We start from the raw sequence: 15829 nt of genomic DNA on the forward strand, positions 1-15829 counted from the left end.
AAACTATATTACAAAACTATAGTAATTAAAACAGTATGGTACTGGCATAAAAATAAATCGATGTAACCAAATAGCTCAGAATTAAGCCTTCACATATGCAGTCAATTAATATCCAACAAGGAAGCAAAGCACACCCAATGGGAAAAAGATAGTCTCTTCAGCAAATGGTGTATCACCTCACACCAGGTAGAATGGCTATACTCAAGAGTGTGAGATAACAAGTGTAACAAGGATGCAGAGAAAAGGGAACCCTTGTACACTGTTGATGGGAATGTAAATTAGTTCAATAACTATGGAAAACAATAAAGAGATTCCTCAAAAAATTAAAAGTGGATCTACCAAATTATCCAGCAATGCCTCTTCTGCTATATACCCAAAGGAAATGAGACAGGATATCAACGAGACATACATATTCCAATGTTTATTGCATCATATTCACAATATCCAAGATATGGAAATAACCCAAGTGCCCATCAATGGATGAATTAATAAAGAAGATGTGGCATACAATTATTCCTCTGTATCCATGGGTGCAACATCTACATATTCAACCAACCATGTATAGAAAACATTTGGGAATAAAAATGCCAGAAACTTCCAAAAAGCAAAACTTGAATTTGCCACATGCAAACAACTACTTACACAGCATTTACACTGTTAGGTACTATAATAAATCTAGAGATGATTTAAGTATACAGGAGGATGTTCATAGGTTACATGCAAATATGACGCCATTTTATAAGAAACTTGAGCTCCATGGATTTGGGCAGGGGGTGCAGAGAATAAAATATCTCCCACAGATACTGAGGTATGATTGTATGTATACAGTGAAATATTATTCACAGTCATGAGAAAGCACATATCGCCATTTGCAACAATATGGATGGACCATGAGTATATTATGCTAAGTGGAGCAGTGAGAGACAGAGGAAGTAAAGTACTACATGTACTCTATATGTGGAATCTAAAAAAGTCAAACTAGTAAAACACAGAAGTAAAATGGTGGTTACCAGGGAATTGGGGGTGCAGGTATAGGAGAGATGCTTAAGGATACAAACTTGCAACAAGTAGTAAATAAGATCTGGAGATCTGATACACAGTGTAGTGAATATAGACAACAAACCTATAACTGTCAAACTTGTTAAGAGACTACAACATAAGAATTCCAACCACTAAAAAGAAAGGATCATTATGTAGTGTGACAGAGTTGCTAATGATCCTGCAAAGACTGTCATATTATAATATATAAATATATCAAATTAACATGTATATTTCAAATTTGCAAAATGTTGTATTTCAATTATATATATATTCATTAAAACATCTTTAAATAAAGTAGCTAATCACAACAGACCAAGAGAAGGAGGAAGGGAAAGGAAGGTTCTCCATATTCAAATAAATAGAACTTAATTGTTCATGACATAGATTGCAACCAGTGCAGAGGATTGAGGATTGAAGAAGGGAAACCCAATACCTACTGCTGTGTTTATCTTTGTCTCTTTCAGTGGACAGTTCTGGAAAAGTCAGTAAGTTTGGATCATTTCCTTGCCTTACCCATTTCTATGTCTAGATACTTTGAGTTTTTGTTCCCAGATATTTTTGTATCCCAAGTTCTTCTACCTTAGAGTAATCAGTATTTCTTAAATAAGTGATTTTCTCTTATTTTTATTTCCTTTTCTCTATTTTTTCTTTGTCACCAAATATGACAGTTTTATAGTTGGTCCTGATTATTTACTACCAAACATTATTGGCAGTGTATATTACCAGCTAGTCTATCACAAAAGAGTCCATTTTCTTTGTGCTGAAATCTGGCAATAGATAATTTTTACTAACAAAAAAAAAAAAACCTAAAACAAAACCCTAGGATTGACTTAATGATAGATGTCAGAAAAAGATGATGATTTTGATAACTGACTAATGATATGTATTTTTCAAACTGAAGTAGAGTGGGTAAAAATCTGACTTGTGAGAGAATAATGAAAGGTGGGAAATTGTTTGAATTTTGGTAGAATATTACTTACCCACAGATTCAAATCCACTAAATGGCTTACTAATGTTTGCATAATGTTACTTCTCTATGGAGTAGCATATGGAGTTTTGGCCACCAGGATTCCTGAGTAAGAAACAGAGGGCTTTATACTCCCTGGAAGTCCTATTTCTGGATTCACCAACAAAGATAGTGAAGGACAGGGAAGCCTGGCATGCTAACGTCCGTGGGGTCACAAAGAGTCGGACATGAACAACAACCAACAAAGGGTATCATTGAGAATTGGGTTCTTCTTGAGTTACAAAATTCCTACTGACTTCCTTTTGTGTTTCATTTTTAGCACTATCTCCTATAGGTAAGTTCATTATCTATTCACAACTCTGATATTTTACATTATTTATAGTTATTGTCTGGCCTGATTGTTTTTACTCCCCAAATAGTCTTGTGCTTCTAAGGTCATTTTAAATGTCCCTATTCTCCAGAATTTTCCAACACTTTCAGCAACTATTTTTGGAGAGGTTGCTGTAGAGGAGATAAGTTTACACAAAAGAGTGTGATAGATTACTAAGTTGTAGGTATTGCTATTCATCAATACCACTGGAAAACACACTGGAGACAAATTTTGCCTTATGTCATATATCAGTACAGTTCAGTTGCTCAGTCGTGTCTGACTATTTGAGGCCCCATGGACTGCAGCATGCCAGGCTTCCCAGTCCATCACCAATGCCTGGAGTTTGCTCAAACTCATGTCCATTGAGTCAGTGATGCCATCCAACTATCTCGTCCTCTGTCGTCCCCTTCTCCTAATGCCTTCAATCTTTCTCAGCATTAGGGTCTTTTCTAATGAGTCAGCTCTTCGCATCAGGTGGCCAAAGTATTGAAGCTTCAGCTTAAGCATCAGTCCTTCCAATGAATATTCAGGATTGATTTCCTTTAGTACTGACTGGTTTGATCTCCTTGCAGTCCAAGGAACTCTCAAGAGTCTTCTCCAACATGTCGTAGATATATGACACCAATTTTTGAAACAATACTTTACTATTTTTTATACTATGTTCCTAAAGCCAAGACAATTTTCTCTGCTCTCTAACTCTCATTTCAAAAAAAAAAAAAATAATGGACTAAGAAAATAGAAAAAAAAATTTAAGATTTTTAAAAGGGTGCTATAGTATCTGGCCATCTTCTAGGCTCTGAAAAAGAATCTCCTTACTGACTCCCAGGAAAAAACAATGAAAGATTGATTTTTGAATTCTGTTAGCTCTTTGCTGGTAATTTAGAACTCTATTTTAGTTATAAATGAAGTTCTACTGAATCACATTGATAAGAAAAAGAAAACTACTTAAAAACAAAATTTTATGGACTTCCTGTTGCCTTCTAAATAACTTTACCTTTGAGAGATGTAGTAGGTACTGGGCACCTTTTATATACTGTGCACTGTGCTAGGAACTGGAGAAGGAAATGGAAACCCACGCCAGTATTCTTGCCTGGAGAATCCCATGGACAGGGGAGCCTAACAGGCTGCAGTCCATATAGTCCATACAGGGTCTACAGAGTCAGACATGACTGAAGCGACTTAGCGTGCATGTGTGTGTATGCTAGGCATTTTCAAAAACAGTATGTCTTATTTCTACTATAGCCCTGCCAGCAACTATTATTATCCCCCACTTTACAGATCAGGAAAATGGTTCAGACATGTCCAAGTTAAAAGAATTTGTTAACAGCAGTGTCAGGATCTAAAACCAGGACTTCTTGTCTCTGAAGTACACATCTTTTCCACATCAACACATTGCCTCCTATACTGAACCACCAATGCCTTTTTTGTAATTAGACCTGAAACCTTATCTACAAATCAGATATTTTTAAACACAAACATATACCTACTAGAAAAGTTATATAATTAAATGTGTAAAGAATCCTTTTAAAAATAAAAGACATCTCATTTAAATTGAGTATGCTTTTAACTTTTTTAAATTCAGATTTGTCTGTATCAGCATTATTTAACTAAGAGCTCAATTCTTCAATGAAATCTTATAAAACAAAACAGAACAATAACTTAAAACTGTGGAAAATGTCACCATAAGAAACAATACTTAAATGTCATGAGATACATTTCAAGTCTCTCAAATGTTCTAACCACTGGTAAACTAAAATATGTCTTTATATTTAATCATATTTAAGGCTTACTGTTCTTTCTCAGTTCACACTTAGAAGGAGAGTGGGTATGTAGGTGGGGGAAGGAGGCAAAGCTGAAAGGGACAATTATTTTCTTTTGAATCACAGAACAAGAAACATACATTCAGACTAGTCCTGAGGTGTCTGTAGCTCTCAAATGCCCTCCCCACATGGGGAAGGTGATACTACTGTGTATGTTTTCCTAACAAAAAGAAAGTGGGCTATGGGAAGGATTGCAGGGGGATTCATTTTTAATGAATATTTCTTAATTGCCAGATTAATCTTTTAAATTATTTCCTGGTGAAAGATATGTTCTTACTGACAATATTTCAAACATATTCTTCCCAGATGATATTTTCAGTGCAAAGAAGTTAAGATTTAATTCATAGCTCAAAGAAAGATTTAAGACAGATCAGCCCATCAAACTTCATCATCCTCTCAAGCTGAGTTTATTTTCTCACCTCCACTTTCAACTAATAAGTATATGCTCTTTCAAAATTTAACCCAAAGCCTGAGAACTATGATTCATCTCTCCAATACTTAAAGATCTTTTAGAGTTTACATCTGATTGTGCTCCCTCTGACGATCACTAAATTAAAAACCTAATAAGATTAATATCCAACAAAGCCCAAGATCTATTTTCTACCTTATTTAACTATCACAGAATTAGAATTATTAATGTGACAGTTGTTTCATGATATCACTTAGCTTTAGTAAAAATTAATCCAATTTAAAGTCCTTAATCAGCCTGAATACAATGATCACTAAAATTTTAATCCTGTTGATTGTACTATAATTTTGTTGTATAGGCTGTTACCTGCAATAAATGGACTCTCAACCAGGGCTTACAAATTTTTATAATATGGAGATTATGTGGTTCAAGGGAAAGAAAAGATTTATGTATTATCTAGAAATTTAGGAGAAGGGAGAGATGAACTTAGAATTTGATGAAAGAATGATCTATGGCTTACTTCTACAATTCAAGGTTGAAATAGGGGTAAATTTCACTTTATGGGATAACTAGTTTTCTAAAAAATAAATCCTAGAAAATATATTTCTGTTAATTAACTTTAAAATAGAAAATATATAGTAGAAAAATAACCAAGGGTATGAAGATACTGTTAGAAGTAACTAAGAGGTATTTTAGATTAGAAGGTTCAGTAGAAAAGCATGCTCTTTATCACACCACACCCCCAAACAAAGTGTCCACTGGTAGTGCTGTCAAAATCAAAATATTCTGGATTTTCTCAATACAGAAATGCTTAAGATATATTACCGCTGATTTTCATTAGAAAGTTGGAAATGGGTTTTTCTAGAGTAAAATATCCATATTAATATCTTGCTGAGCAGTATTAGGGAAGAAAATATACAAAAGGGCTCAGAAAGCATTACTGAAAGGTTCTTAATGTTATATTTATCTTGGTGTCAAAAGTTTTAAAGTACCAAACAGAAAACACTGAATTACAATACCCTGTTTGATTCAGAGTTACCTTCTTACCTAATTCAAGTATCTCACTTATTTATAACTAGTAGAATTCAGTTATGTATATAGTAATTTTTCAAACATCAAATCCTAAATGTACCAAAGAGCTTCCTATTTTAAAAACTGAATAGTTAAATTGTAAGCAGTAAATCTTTCTGTAATGCAATTAACCATTTCTCTAAATTATTTGGTTGGAACTAAGAATGTCTTGATAGATCAGAGAGAGTTTTGATAGATCAGAGACAGAGACAGACAGACAAGTGTCTGTCTCATGTGACAGTAATAATAGTCAACATTTATTCACTACATACTATGTTTCACGCACTGAACTGACTGCTTAACTTAGATATTATTGATATTTAATCCTCCTTACACTTCTGTGAAGTAGCTACTTATACTTCTGTGAAGTACCTGTTCTCATTTTACAGATTAGAAAGTGAAGTTTCCCTAAGATTACCCAGCTAGTCAAGTATGGAGTCAGATTTAAACCAGTCTGTCTCTAAAGGCCATGCTCCTTAAACACTGTCTAGAATCCTTAAACAGCTGAACAAAGTGGGTATAAAAGACTAAATATGAATAACGTAAGTCTTTGGGGATTAACTGATTTACCCAAATAAACCCAGCTAACAGGGATGTTTTTGAGTTATGTCTTAAATTCAGTATTCTTTCTATGCCATTCAGTTCAGTTCAGTTCAGTCACTCAGTCGTGTCCGACTCTTTGCAACCCCATGAACCACAGCACGCCAGGCCTCCCTGTCCATCACCAACTCCTAGAGTCCACCCAAATCCATGTCCATTGAGTCGGTGATGCCATCCAACCATCTCATCCTCTGTTGTTCCCTTCTCCTCCTGCCCTCAATCTTTCTCAGCATCAGGGTCTTTTCAAATGAGTTAGCTCTTCGCATTGGGTGGCCAAAGTACTGGAGTTTCAGCTTCAGCATCAATCCTTCCACTGAACAGCCAGGACTGATCTCCCTTAGGATGGACTGGGTGGATCTCCTTGCAGTCCAAGGGACCCTCAAGAGTCTTCTCCAACACCACAGTTCAAAAGCATCAATTCTTCAGCGCTCAGCTTTCTTTATAGTCCAACTCTCACATCCATACATAACTACTAGAAAAACCATAGCCTTGACTATGCCATTAAATATTAAATATTGGATTTGCTCAAAGCAAGGCATGCCTCTGCTTCATGACAAGAACCCACACAATTTTCCTTAGTACTACAGATACTGTTTTTTCTTAATCCAGGGAATCAAATCATCAAAAAAAAAAAAAAAAAAAGGCAAAAACTAACAAATTCAAGTTTATAGAACACACAGAAATTGAAACACAGCAGAGTTGGTTTACCTATACATGAAAAAAGGGACTTGAAATTTTTGCATAGTGCATTAGCAGATGTCTAGGATATTGGCTAAAACTGACCTTTGAAGTCTGACTACTCAGGTTCAAATCCCAGCTCCACCACCTACTAACTTCATGACCATATTCACACCCATTTAAACTTTCTGTACCTTAGTTTATTAATCTGTAAAATAGGAATAGTAATAGTATCTACCCTATATGGTTTTTGTGAGGATTAAATGAGTTAATATATACAAAGTGCTCAGAACATTACTGCCTGGTATATGGTAAGCACTCAATACTTATCATCTAGCACTAGCATTACTTTTGCATATTAATGAGATAGCTTTCATTCAATAGGGAAAGCATATTTTGCATTTCTTCTTTCTATTTTAAGAAACAATCATCACTTTCTACAATTTTTCTAAAATTGAATTCTATTTCTTTTTGGAATATATCCTCCATTAGCTATCAAATATTATTAGACACAATATACTGAACAAATGCCAGTTCATTTTGATAACATTTTACCTTTTCTTCCATTAATTTTTTGATTTATTGAAAGAAGTCTGGAAAGTTATCAATATTTATATAATTTTATGCGTAGAGTTTCACCATTTTATATTTTAATGAAAATCTCAAGTTATCTCCACAAGTTATCTCCACTTGTCAGTTTTATGTAGGAATAAAACAAAAATACTTGATATCTGAATCATGCACTTTTGTTGTGTGCTCAGTTATATTTCCAGGTTACATGGATGGAGAACTTATAAAAAAATCAGATTCCAAAGCCCAGATTCTAAAATGTGGAAGCACTACAAAGTTTCAGAGTAGCCAAGAAAAAAACAAGGAAGAACTACAGAAGAAAATCTCATTTACAGATTCTGATGAAGTCGTGATAGCAGAGCACAAAAATGAATCAAGCAGTTTCCAAGATGTTGAGTTGCAGAAAAGTAAGATAGAAATGGGAGTCAAGGTAAAGGACAGTAATGCTGAGATAAGGAAAAGACAAGAATCCCAAGAAAAAGTGAGAGACATGAAAATGCCAAGAGAAGCAGCAGCCCAGGTAGAGAAGAGTGAGGTTGAAATACCGCAAGGACAGGAAGCCAAAGCAGAGAAGAATGAGGCCGAAACAACACAAGGACAGGACGCCCAAGCAGAGAAAAGTGAAGTCAAAATACCAAAAGGACAGGAAGCCCAAAAAGAGGAGAGTGAGGTCAAAATACTACAAGGACAGGAAGCCCAAATAAAGAAAAGTGAAGCCGAAATACCACAAGGACAGGATGCCCAAGTAGAAAAGAGTGAGGCCAAAGTACCACAAGGACAGGAAGCCCAAGTAGAGGAACATAAAGTTGAAATACCACAAGGACAGGACGCCCAAGCAGAGAAAAGTGAAGCCAAAATACCAAAAGGACAGGACGCCCAAGTAGAAAAGAGTGAGGCCAAAGTACAAAGACAGGAAGCCCAAGTAGAGGAAAGTAAAGCTGAAATATCACAAGGAAAGGACACCCACATAGAGAAAAGTGAAGCCAAGATACCAAAAGGACAGGATGTCCAAGTGGAAAAGACTGAGGCCAACGTACTACAAGGACAGGAAGCCCAAGCAGAGAAAAGTGAAGCCAAAATACCAAAAGGACAGGAAGTCCAAGTAGAGAAAAGTAAAGCTGAAATACCACAAGAACAGGACGCCCAAACAGAGGAAAGTGAAGCCAAGACACCAAAAGGACAGGGGCCCAAAGTGAAGAAGAGTGAGACCAGAATACCAATAGGGCAGGGGTCCCAAGTAAAGAAGAGAGAGACCAGAATACTAAAAGGACAGGGGTCCCAAGTAAAGAAGAGTGAAACTAGAACACCAATAGGACAGGGGTCCCAAGTAAAGAAGAGTGAAACTAGAATACCAATAGGACAGGGGTCCCAAGTAAAGAAGAGTGAAACTAGAATACCAATAAGACAGGGGTCCCAAGTAAAGAAGACTGAGACCAGAATATCAAATGGACAAACGGCCCAAGAAAAGGAGAGTTCAGAAGACAAAGAAAAGCAGGACAATGAAAAGAGAAATACAGGGAAAGATAAAGAAGAAAATGATGCCAAAAACAAGAATGGTCATGGAGAAAAGGACAAAGTTCTAGGAAAGAATAACTTGACAATCAAGGATAAAAAAGTGGAAACTTCACAAAGGCGCAAAACCAAGTAAAGCTTCCTTTGCTTGTAAAGTACAACAAAAGGGAAGAGCAGTGGCAAATAAAAGGCCCATAAGACAACTGATTATTATGACTTCTGTCCTCCAAATACAAGTTATATACTAGCCATTAACTTATCTGTATCATAGTAGATTGCCTTTAAACTATACATCTGCAGAGTTTCTGCTATCCAGAAGTTTCAAGTTTTAGATCTCTTCAGTCACAAACCTCAGCTTCCACCTCTGTTATAAGTTGATACTTGGATTTACTCAGTCAAGAAAGACTGGATACTTTCTGAAATAAAACATTTCTATTTTAAAAATTAAAATAATTTCCTTTGACAAATATTTTATCTTTGTGATAGCCTGATCAATCAACCAACCAGTAATTACTCCTGGTGGATCTGTTTGCAAGGCACTGTTCTAGCAATAAGGGGTGTACAGAAAAATAAGAGTCCCTATAAATCAAGTAGCTTGTAGCATATACAATGACATAGTATGTATACATGTGACAGTTTTTTTTAGTAAAATCTAAGCATCAGAATGAAGTTTATGTGGACAATATAATACAAGTTAGCAACCTCTTTGGATGAGAAGATGAAGGGGATACCCTCATGAGGAAGGAAGAAGTAGTATATGATGTATCTAAAAAGAGAGATGAAATGCTGAGTGAAGTAGAACAAGTAGAAGAAAACCAAAGGGATTAAAGACTACCATGTTATATTCCAGGGGAAGTAGCAAATTTTATTGTTGCAATAGGCTCATAAGCATGTGGTGGTATAATCTTGAAAAGGAGGGTTAGAAGATTCTGAAGGGATTTTAAAAATAAACCCAGAATTTATATTTTATTTATTAGGTAACTGGAAGCCTTCTTGAGTGTTTGAGAAGGAGAGTGAAGCAAATAAAGTGTTAGTCATGTTAGAAAGTGTTAGTCGCTCAGTTGTGTCCAACTCTTTGCGACCCCACAGACTGTAGGCCAGACTGTAGGCTCTTCTGTCCATGGGATTCTCCAGGCAAGAATACTAGAGTGGGTTGCCATTCCCTTCTCCAGGGGATCTTCCTGACCCAGGGATCAAACCCAGATCTTCCCTGGTAGCTCAGAAGTAAATAAGGTTTCACTTAAAGAACAATACTCAAAATAGACTGAAGAGGAGAAACATCATAGGTAGTAAAACTAGTTAATAGTTAAGGGTTACTTGGAGTAGTAAGTGATAGAGAATAAATAGAAGAGATAGATATGACATATTTTCTCAAAAAGAATCACTACTTCATAATGACTATATATGAGTAAGGAAAAGCAAAATAATTGATGACTCCATGACTACTGGAACACAGTGGCAGACAATAACATACGAGCTAATTTGTGGAGCAGGAAGGGAATAACATATATTGAGTTTAAGAGGACAAACAATAACACTTGTCACTTGAGGGGTCTGCAGCCAGTCCAATAGAGGTCACATTTGAAGCCTTAAGAGTAAATGACCCTCCCAAAGGAGAAAGTACAGAGCTAGCAAAAGCACAGGTCTAAGAACTAACCTTGTTACTTGTACTATGTTGAAGAAGAAAATTAAGGTATGGGAAGACAGAAAGAGGATCTATATAATGAACGTTATAATAATTAAGGAAGATGAGAATTTCAAAAAGAAAGTATAATTAAAGGATAGCTGGGACTCCAAGGAGAATAAGAACAGAAATAGACCAGCGAAGTTGCTGTTTTGAAGATGACTGATTAAACTTGTAAAAAGCACTTTACAAAATGGGGTAGCCAGGAGAAGGAATGTAAGTAGGCAGAATACAGAGACAAATTAAGTAGCTACAGGATATACCTTACAATAAAGTCAGTTTTAGTCTGATTGGGATTTTAGGAACTTTATTTTCATGCTACTATTATTCTGTGCTAGTTAACCCATATTCTGAATATTACACTCAGTTCTGTCATGGGGTGTGGATCAAGTAGAGTGTCTTCAGAAGAGAAAGACTATGATGGTGTGTGTGCGTGCTAAGTCGCTTCAGTCCTGTCTGACTCTTTGTGATCCTATGGACTATAGCCTGCCAGGCTCCTCTGACCATGGGATTCTCCAGGCAAGAATTCTGGAGTGGGTTGCCATGTCCTCCTCCAGGGGATCTTCCGGACCCATGGATCGAACCTGCATCTCTTTATATCTCCTGCGTTGGCAGGCAGGTTCTTTACCACTAGTGTCACCTGGGAAGCCCATGATGATAAGGGAATTCAAATAATTTCAAGTAAGCAGAAAGTTCTACAGTCTCACCCAGGGTGGTAGGAGAGTGACACACAGGGAGAAAATGGGAATTTTTTTCAAATATATGAAGGTTCATCATGGATTAGAGTATTTTGTATAACCTCAAGGAAATAAGACCAATGAATGGAAGATTCAAAGTAATGAATTTTTATGTCAGCAATAAGGAAAAGCAGGATACCTAAAAGAGTCTGAGCAAGAGTTTAATGTATACTTATGGTTGATTCACATTGTCATATGGAAGAAGCCAACACAATATTGTAAAACAATTATCCTCCAATTAAAAATAAGTTTTTTAAAAAAAGAAGAAAAGAGTGCATGGTCAATCAGTGGGAATGCTGCAGAGGAGATTCTAAGGAATCAGCTAAGTGGTTGGAATAGATTATCTTTATGGTTTCTTCCAAATATGAGTTTATATTTCAAAGTACAAAATTCTTTTGGACTAACTGGATGTCTTCCAGGGAAGTTTTTCAAACTAATAATATGCTAGGATTCTTTAAAGAGGTTTGACCAAAAACAGAGAGAAAGAAACCATACTTTAGTACCTGCCCAAAGTATAAAGCATTACATAACTGGCTCATGCTATTCAACCACAAGCTGACAGGAGAAGCTCCACAAGTTAGACCACTGTGTGGACCCCTCCTGTGTGCTCAGAGTCCCGCACCTGGTGTATAATCCTAAGTTAATTTCAGGAGTCTCAAAACTCCTTAAGACCTTTGATAAACCACATGGATTTATTAGCAAGACTGCATTGGAAAAAAAAAAAAATGGAGCAGAGGAGGAGAATAAATATTGAACATGAAATTTTTATAATGTATCTTAGCACACACACAAATATATGTCTCTGGAATATACACATTTAAAGATTTTTATGAATCTTGGTTGATATCTCTTGCATGTATTATGCTAATCAGGAAAAAATGTAACCAGAAGGCTTTTAATATAGTTTAAAATATTTAGGTTTTCATGATCCTTATGTCATTTTTCTATCTCTCTGGATTCAACTGGTGGTTTTTTTGTTCTTCAGTTGCTCAGTCATGTCCAACTCTCTGCAACTGCACCAACGGCAGCATGCCAGGCTTCTCTGTCCTTCACCATCTCCGGGAGCTTGCTCAAACTCATGTCCATTGAGTTGGTGATGCCATCCAATCATCTCATCCTCAGTCAACCCCTTCTCCTCCTGCCTTCAATCTTTCCCAGCATCAGGGTCTTTTCAAATGAGTCAGTTCTTCGCATCAGGTGGCCAAAGTACTGGAGTTTCAGCTTCAGCATCAATTCTTCCAATGAATACTCAGGGTTGATTTCCTTTAGGATTGACTGGTTTGATCTCCCTGCAGTCCAACAGACTCTCAAGAGTCTTCTCCAACACCACAGTTCAAAAGCTTCAGTTTTTCAGTGCTCAGCTTTCTTTATAGTCCAACCCTCACATCCATGCATGACTACTGGAAAAACCATAGCCTTGACTATACAGACCTTTGTTGGTAGTTAGCTAGAGGATTTAGAAGGCTCTGACAAATGCAGTTTCTCTAGGATTTCTGCTAAGAAGCAGGGACCCTGCCAAGGCAACTACTTAAAAAAAAAAAAAAAAAACAGCAGACAGACTTTAGCAATCAGCTCAGCTGACTCCATACTGAAGAGTATATCCCTCTGAACCAAGGATTCAGAAGAGATGAATTCATGGAAACCTTCCTGTATCTTCTCCAAAATTTCTAGCTTGCAGTCAAAACATTTTTATCCCCACTAGAGGTTTCTTTGAAAGCAAATAAGTCATACAATAGGAAACCAACTATGAAAATGGAACATTAAAGACCACCAAAAAACAGACTAGTTAAAAACAATTGTTAATCCTCCCTTTAAGATATAGATATGAAAATCTTCCCTGGTGGCTCAGATGGTAACGAGTCTGCCTGCAACATGGGAGACCCAGGTTCAATTCATGGGTTGGAAAGATCCTCTGGAGAAGGAAACGGCAACCTACTCCAGTATTCTTGCTTGGAAAATCCCATGGACAGAGGAGCCTGGCAGGCTACAGTCCTTGGGGTCGCAAAGAGTCAGACACGACTGAGCGACTAACACACACAAAAATCTTAAAGGACTCCCAAAAAAGGAAGGTGAAAAGGGTGAGCTATCAAAATAGCACCATGTTTAGCAAAATGATGTAAATATTAGTAAAATGAATATATGTACTTTCAAGATGGTTTAGATACAAAGGTAGGAATATAGGACTTAACAGAAAATCAGTGGTGGTAAATTTTATCTTACAAGTAAGTTAACAAACATCAAGTGCCTGGTTCACAAGATGAAGCAGGAACATACACCAAAACTTCAAGTTGGTTGCTAAGAGAGTAGATTTTAAAAGTTCTCACCACATGTGTGAGGTGATGGATGTTAACTAAACTTATTATAGAAATCTATAACATATGCATATATATCATATATTGTACACCTTAAACTTACACAGTGTTATATGTCAATTATATCTCACTAAAACTAAGGATGAAATAAAGTATTACACTTTAAGTATATACAATTTTTATTTGTCAGTTATACCTCAGTAAAGATGAAAAGAAAAAGGAAATAAGTGGAAGCCTTACCATTAGTCATTTTGCATTTAGAAGACAAACATAAGGAAAGGAAAAAAGGAAAGTGATTTTAGAAACAACAAAATTAAATAAGAAATGAAAAGATATTGGGAGATAAATGATTCATGTAAAATTACTGTGACTCCTATCCCAAAAAAGTATTTCTTGGGTTAGAATTGCATTAAAAATACAATTTCCCGTTGTTCCAAAATACTTCTCACCAGATAATAACTGGCATGTCTAGGAAGTAAATACAGGGAGCTATTGAAAGGGGAAAAGTATAGAATTTTAAAACAAGATCCAAAGGAATAAAAGAATAAACTAAAAAACTGGTTAGAATATACAGTTTTATATTTTATTAAATTTCATTACTCTCTTCTTTTCAAGTAGTTAAGAGTAGAAAAAACAACCACTGTCCTTACTCACTACTTGGGAGGTTCCAATTAGGTTTTGAAAAAATAAAAACCTATTCTCTAATGTTTAAGGAATATTCTTATCTATCATCATCCAGAGTCCTGAGCATCTGCCAAGACTGAGAAGTCAAATTACACTACAGGTTACACACACTGTTACTCAGGCCTCAAAAATATTTAAATATTTATTAGACTTCTCTCTAAAAATTAAAAACTCAAAATGTTAGTGTAACTTCCTATGAATCTCTCCATATCTTAATCCATGCTCATATAAACATCTATGAAAAAGAAATCAAACATATGCCTTCTACAACTTGATTTCTTCACTTAATAATGTCACATATATCACTCCAGGTCAACAGACATCATTCACAGAAATTTTTTATTTTAATGAAGTCCAGCTTATAAATTATTTTTTTCACGAATTGTGCCTTTGGCATGTTGAACCAAAAAGTCATCACCAAGTCCAAGCTAAATTCAAATATCTTTTTTAGCTTGATCTGGAGTCCTTTAATTTTTTTCTTACTGTTCTTACCTGAGATTTTTATTTGCTCTACTTCACAAGATGACATGTTTTAGATATTCGGTTTGGTTTTCCTCCCTCTGGCTTTTGAGTGAAATATCCTTCTTTGCTTATTCAGGCTAATCTCCCCTAAACCATCAGATTAACTATCAAACTCTTAAGATTTCTATTGACAATCACTATGCTATTAAAGTCATGGCAGTGCCTGTTGACCTGTCTGTGTACAAAGTGGAAAATTCTTCCTTACTGTGACACAGGAAGGAAGGATCCTTGCAATCATGTTTCTCCCCTAACCAGATCTTTCCTAACTACAAGAACTGGGAGCAATCTGGCCCAGCAAGACAGGCAGGGTCAAGGATACTCTCCCAGGAAAACAAATGAGCATAAAGGAACAGCCTTTCCCAATGGGCTTCACAGTTTTCACATGCTAAGCACCCTCAAAGAACCAGTAAATCTTAACATTTTCCCCAGACCTCAAGGACAGAAAAGTCCTCACCACTAGTACTAATACCTCAGCTCTATCATAGGAAGGTGGTGTTCCTACTCTTTCTCCCTGAAGATCACTATAGAAGCAGCAGACTCAAAGGTAAGGACAGGGAATCACAATGTACTCACATCACCAAATATCAATATCCTTTATTCTCAAATACAGTAAATATTTGCTAAACATTTTTGAAGAGCAATAGAAAAGAGCCCACTGGAGCTTTAGCACATGGAGTCCCTTAGCACTAAGAGTCCCTTTAGCACTAAGCAAGTATCATGCCTTAGGAACAATGACCATATCAAAACTCCCTCTCAGGATTACTTATACTGCCTTTTCAACAACAAATATTCAGTCTGGGTAGGAAAGTGGTGGTGGTGTGAGTAGGCAGGCATGAGAAGCAAAATTAGAAC

At 36.1% G+C, this 15829-nt stretch overlaps 1 protein-coding gene across 1 annotated transcript in view; it reads left to right on the forward strand.

Annotated features, from left to right (window-relative positions):
- TSBP1 (testis expressed basic protein 1) overlaps nucleotides 1-15187 on the forward strand; it is a 64657-nt gene extending 49470 nt beyond the window's left edge. The window contains exons 30-34 of the mRNA XM_043906929.1: nucleotides 1506-1526; nucleotides 2328-2342; nucleotides 7718-8196; nucleotides 8287-8763; nucleotides 15077-15187. Of these exons, the coding sequence (XP_043762864.1) occupies nucleotides 1506-1526; nucleotides 2328-2342; nucleotides 7718-8196; nucleotides 8287-8763; nucleotides 15077-15187 (1103 nt within the window). The remainder of the gene's footprint in view (nucleotides 1-1505; nucleotides 1527-2327; nucleotides 2343-7717; nucleotides 8197-8286; nucleotides 8764-15076) is intronic.
- The last annotated feature ends 642 nt before the right edge of the window (nucleotides 15188-15829 follow it).

This window comes from Cervus elaphus, chromosome 7, assembly GCF_910594005.1.
Source record: "Cervus elaphus chromosome 7, mCerEla1.1, whole genome shotgun sequence".
In the NCBI taxonomy this organism is placed as follows: domain Eukaryota; kingdom Metazoa; phylum Chordata; class Mammalia; order Artiodactyla; family Cervidae; genus Cervus; species Cervus elaphus.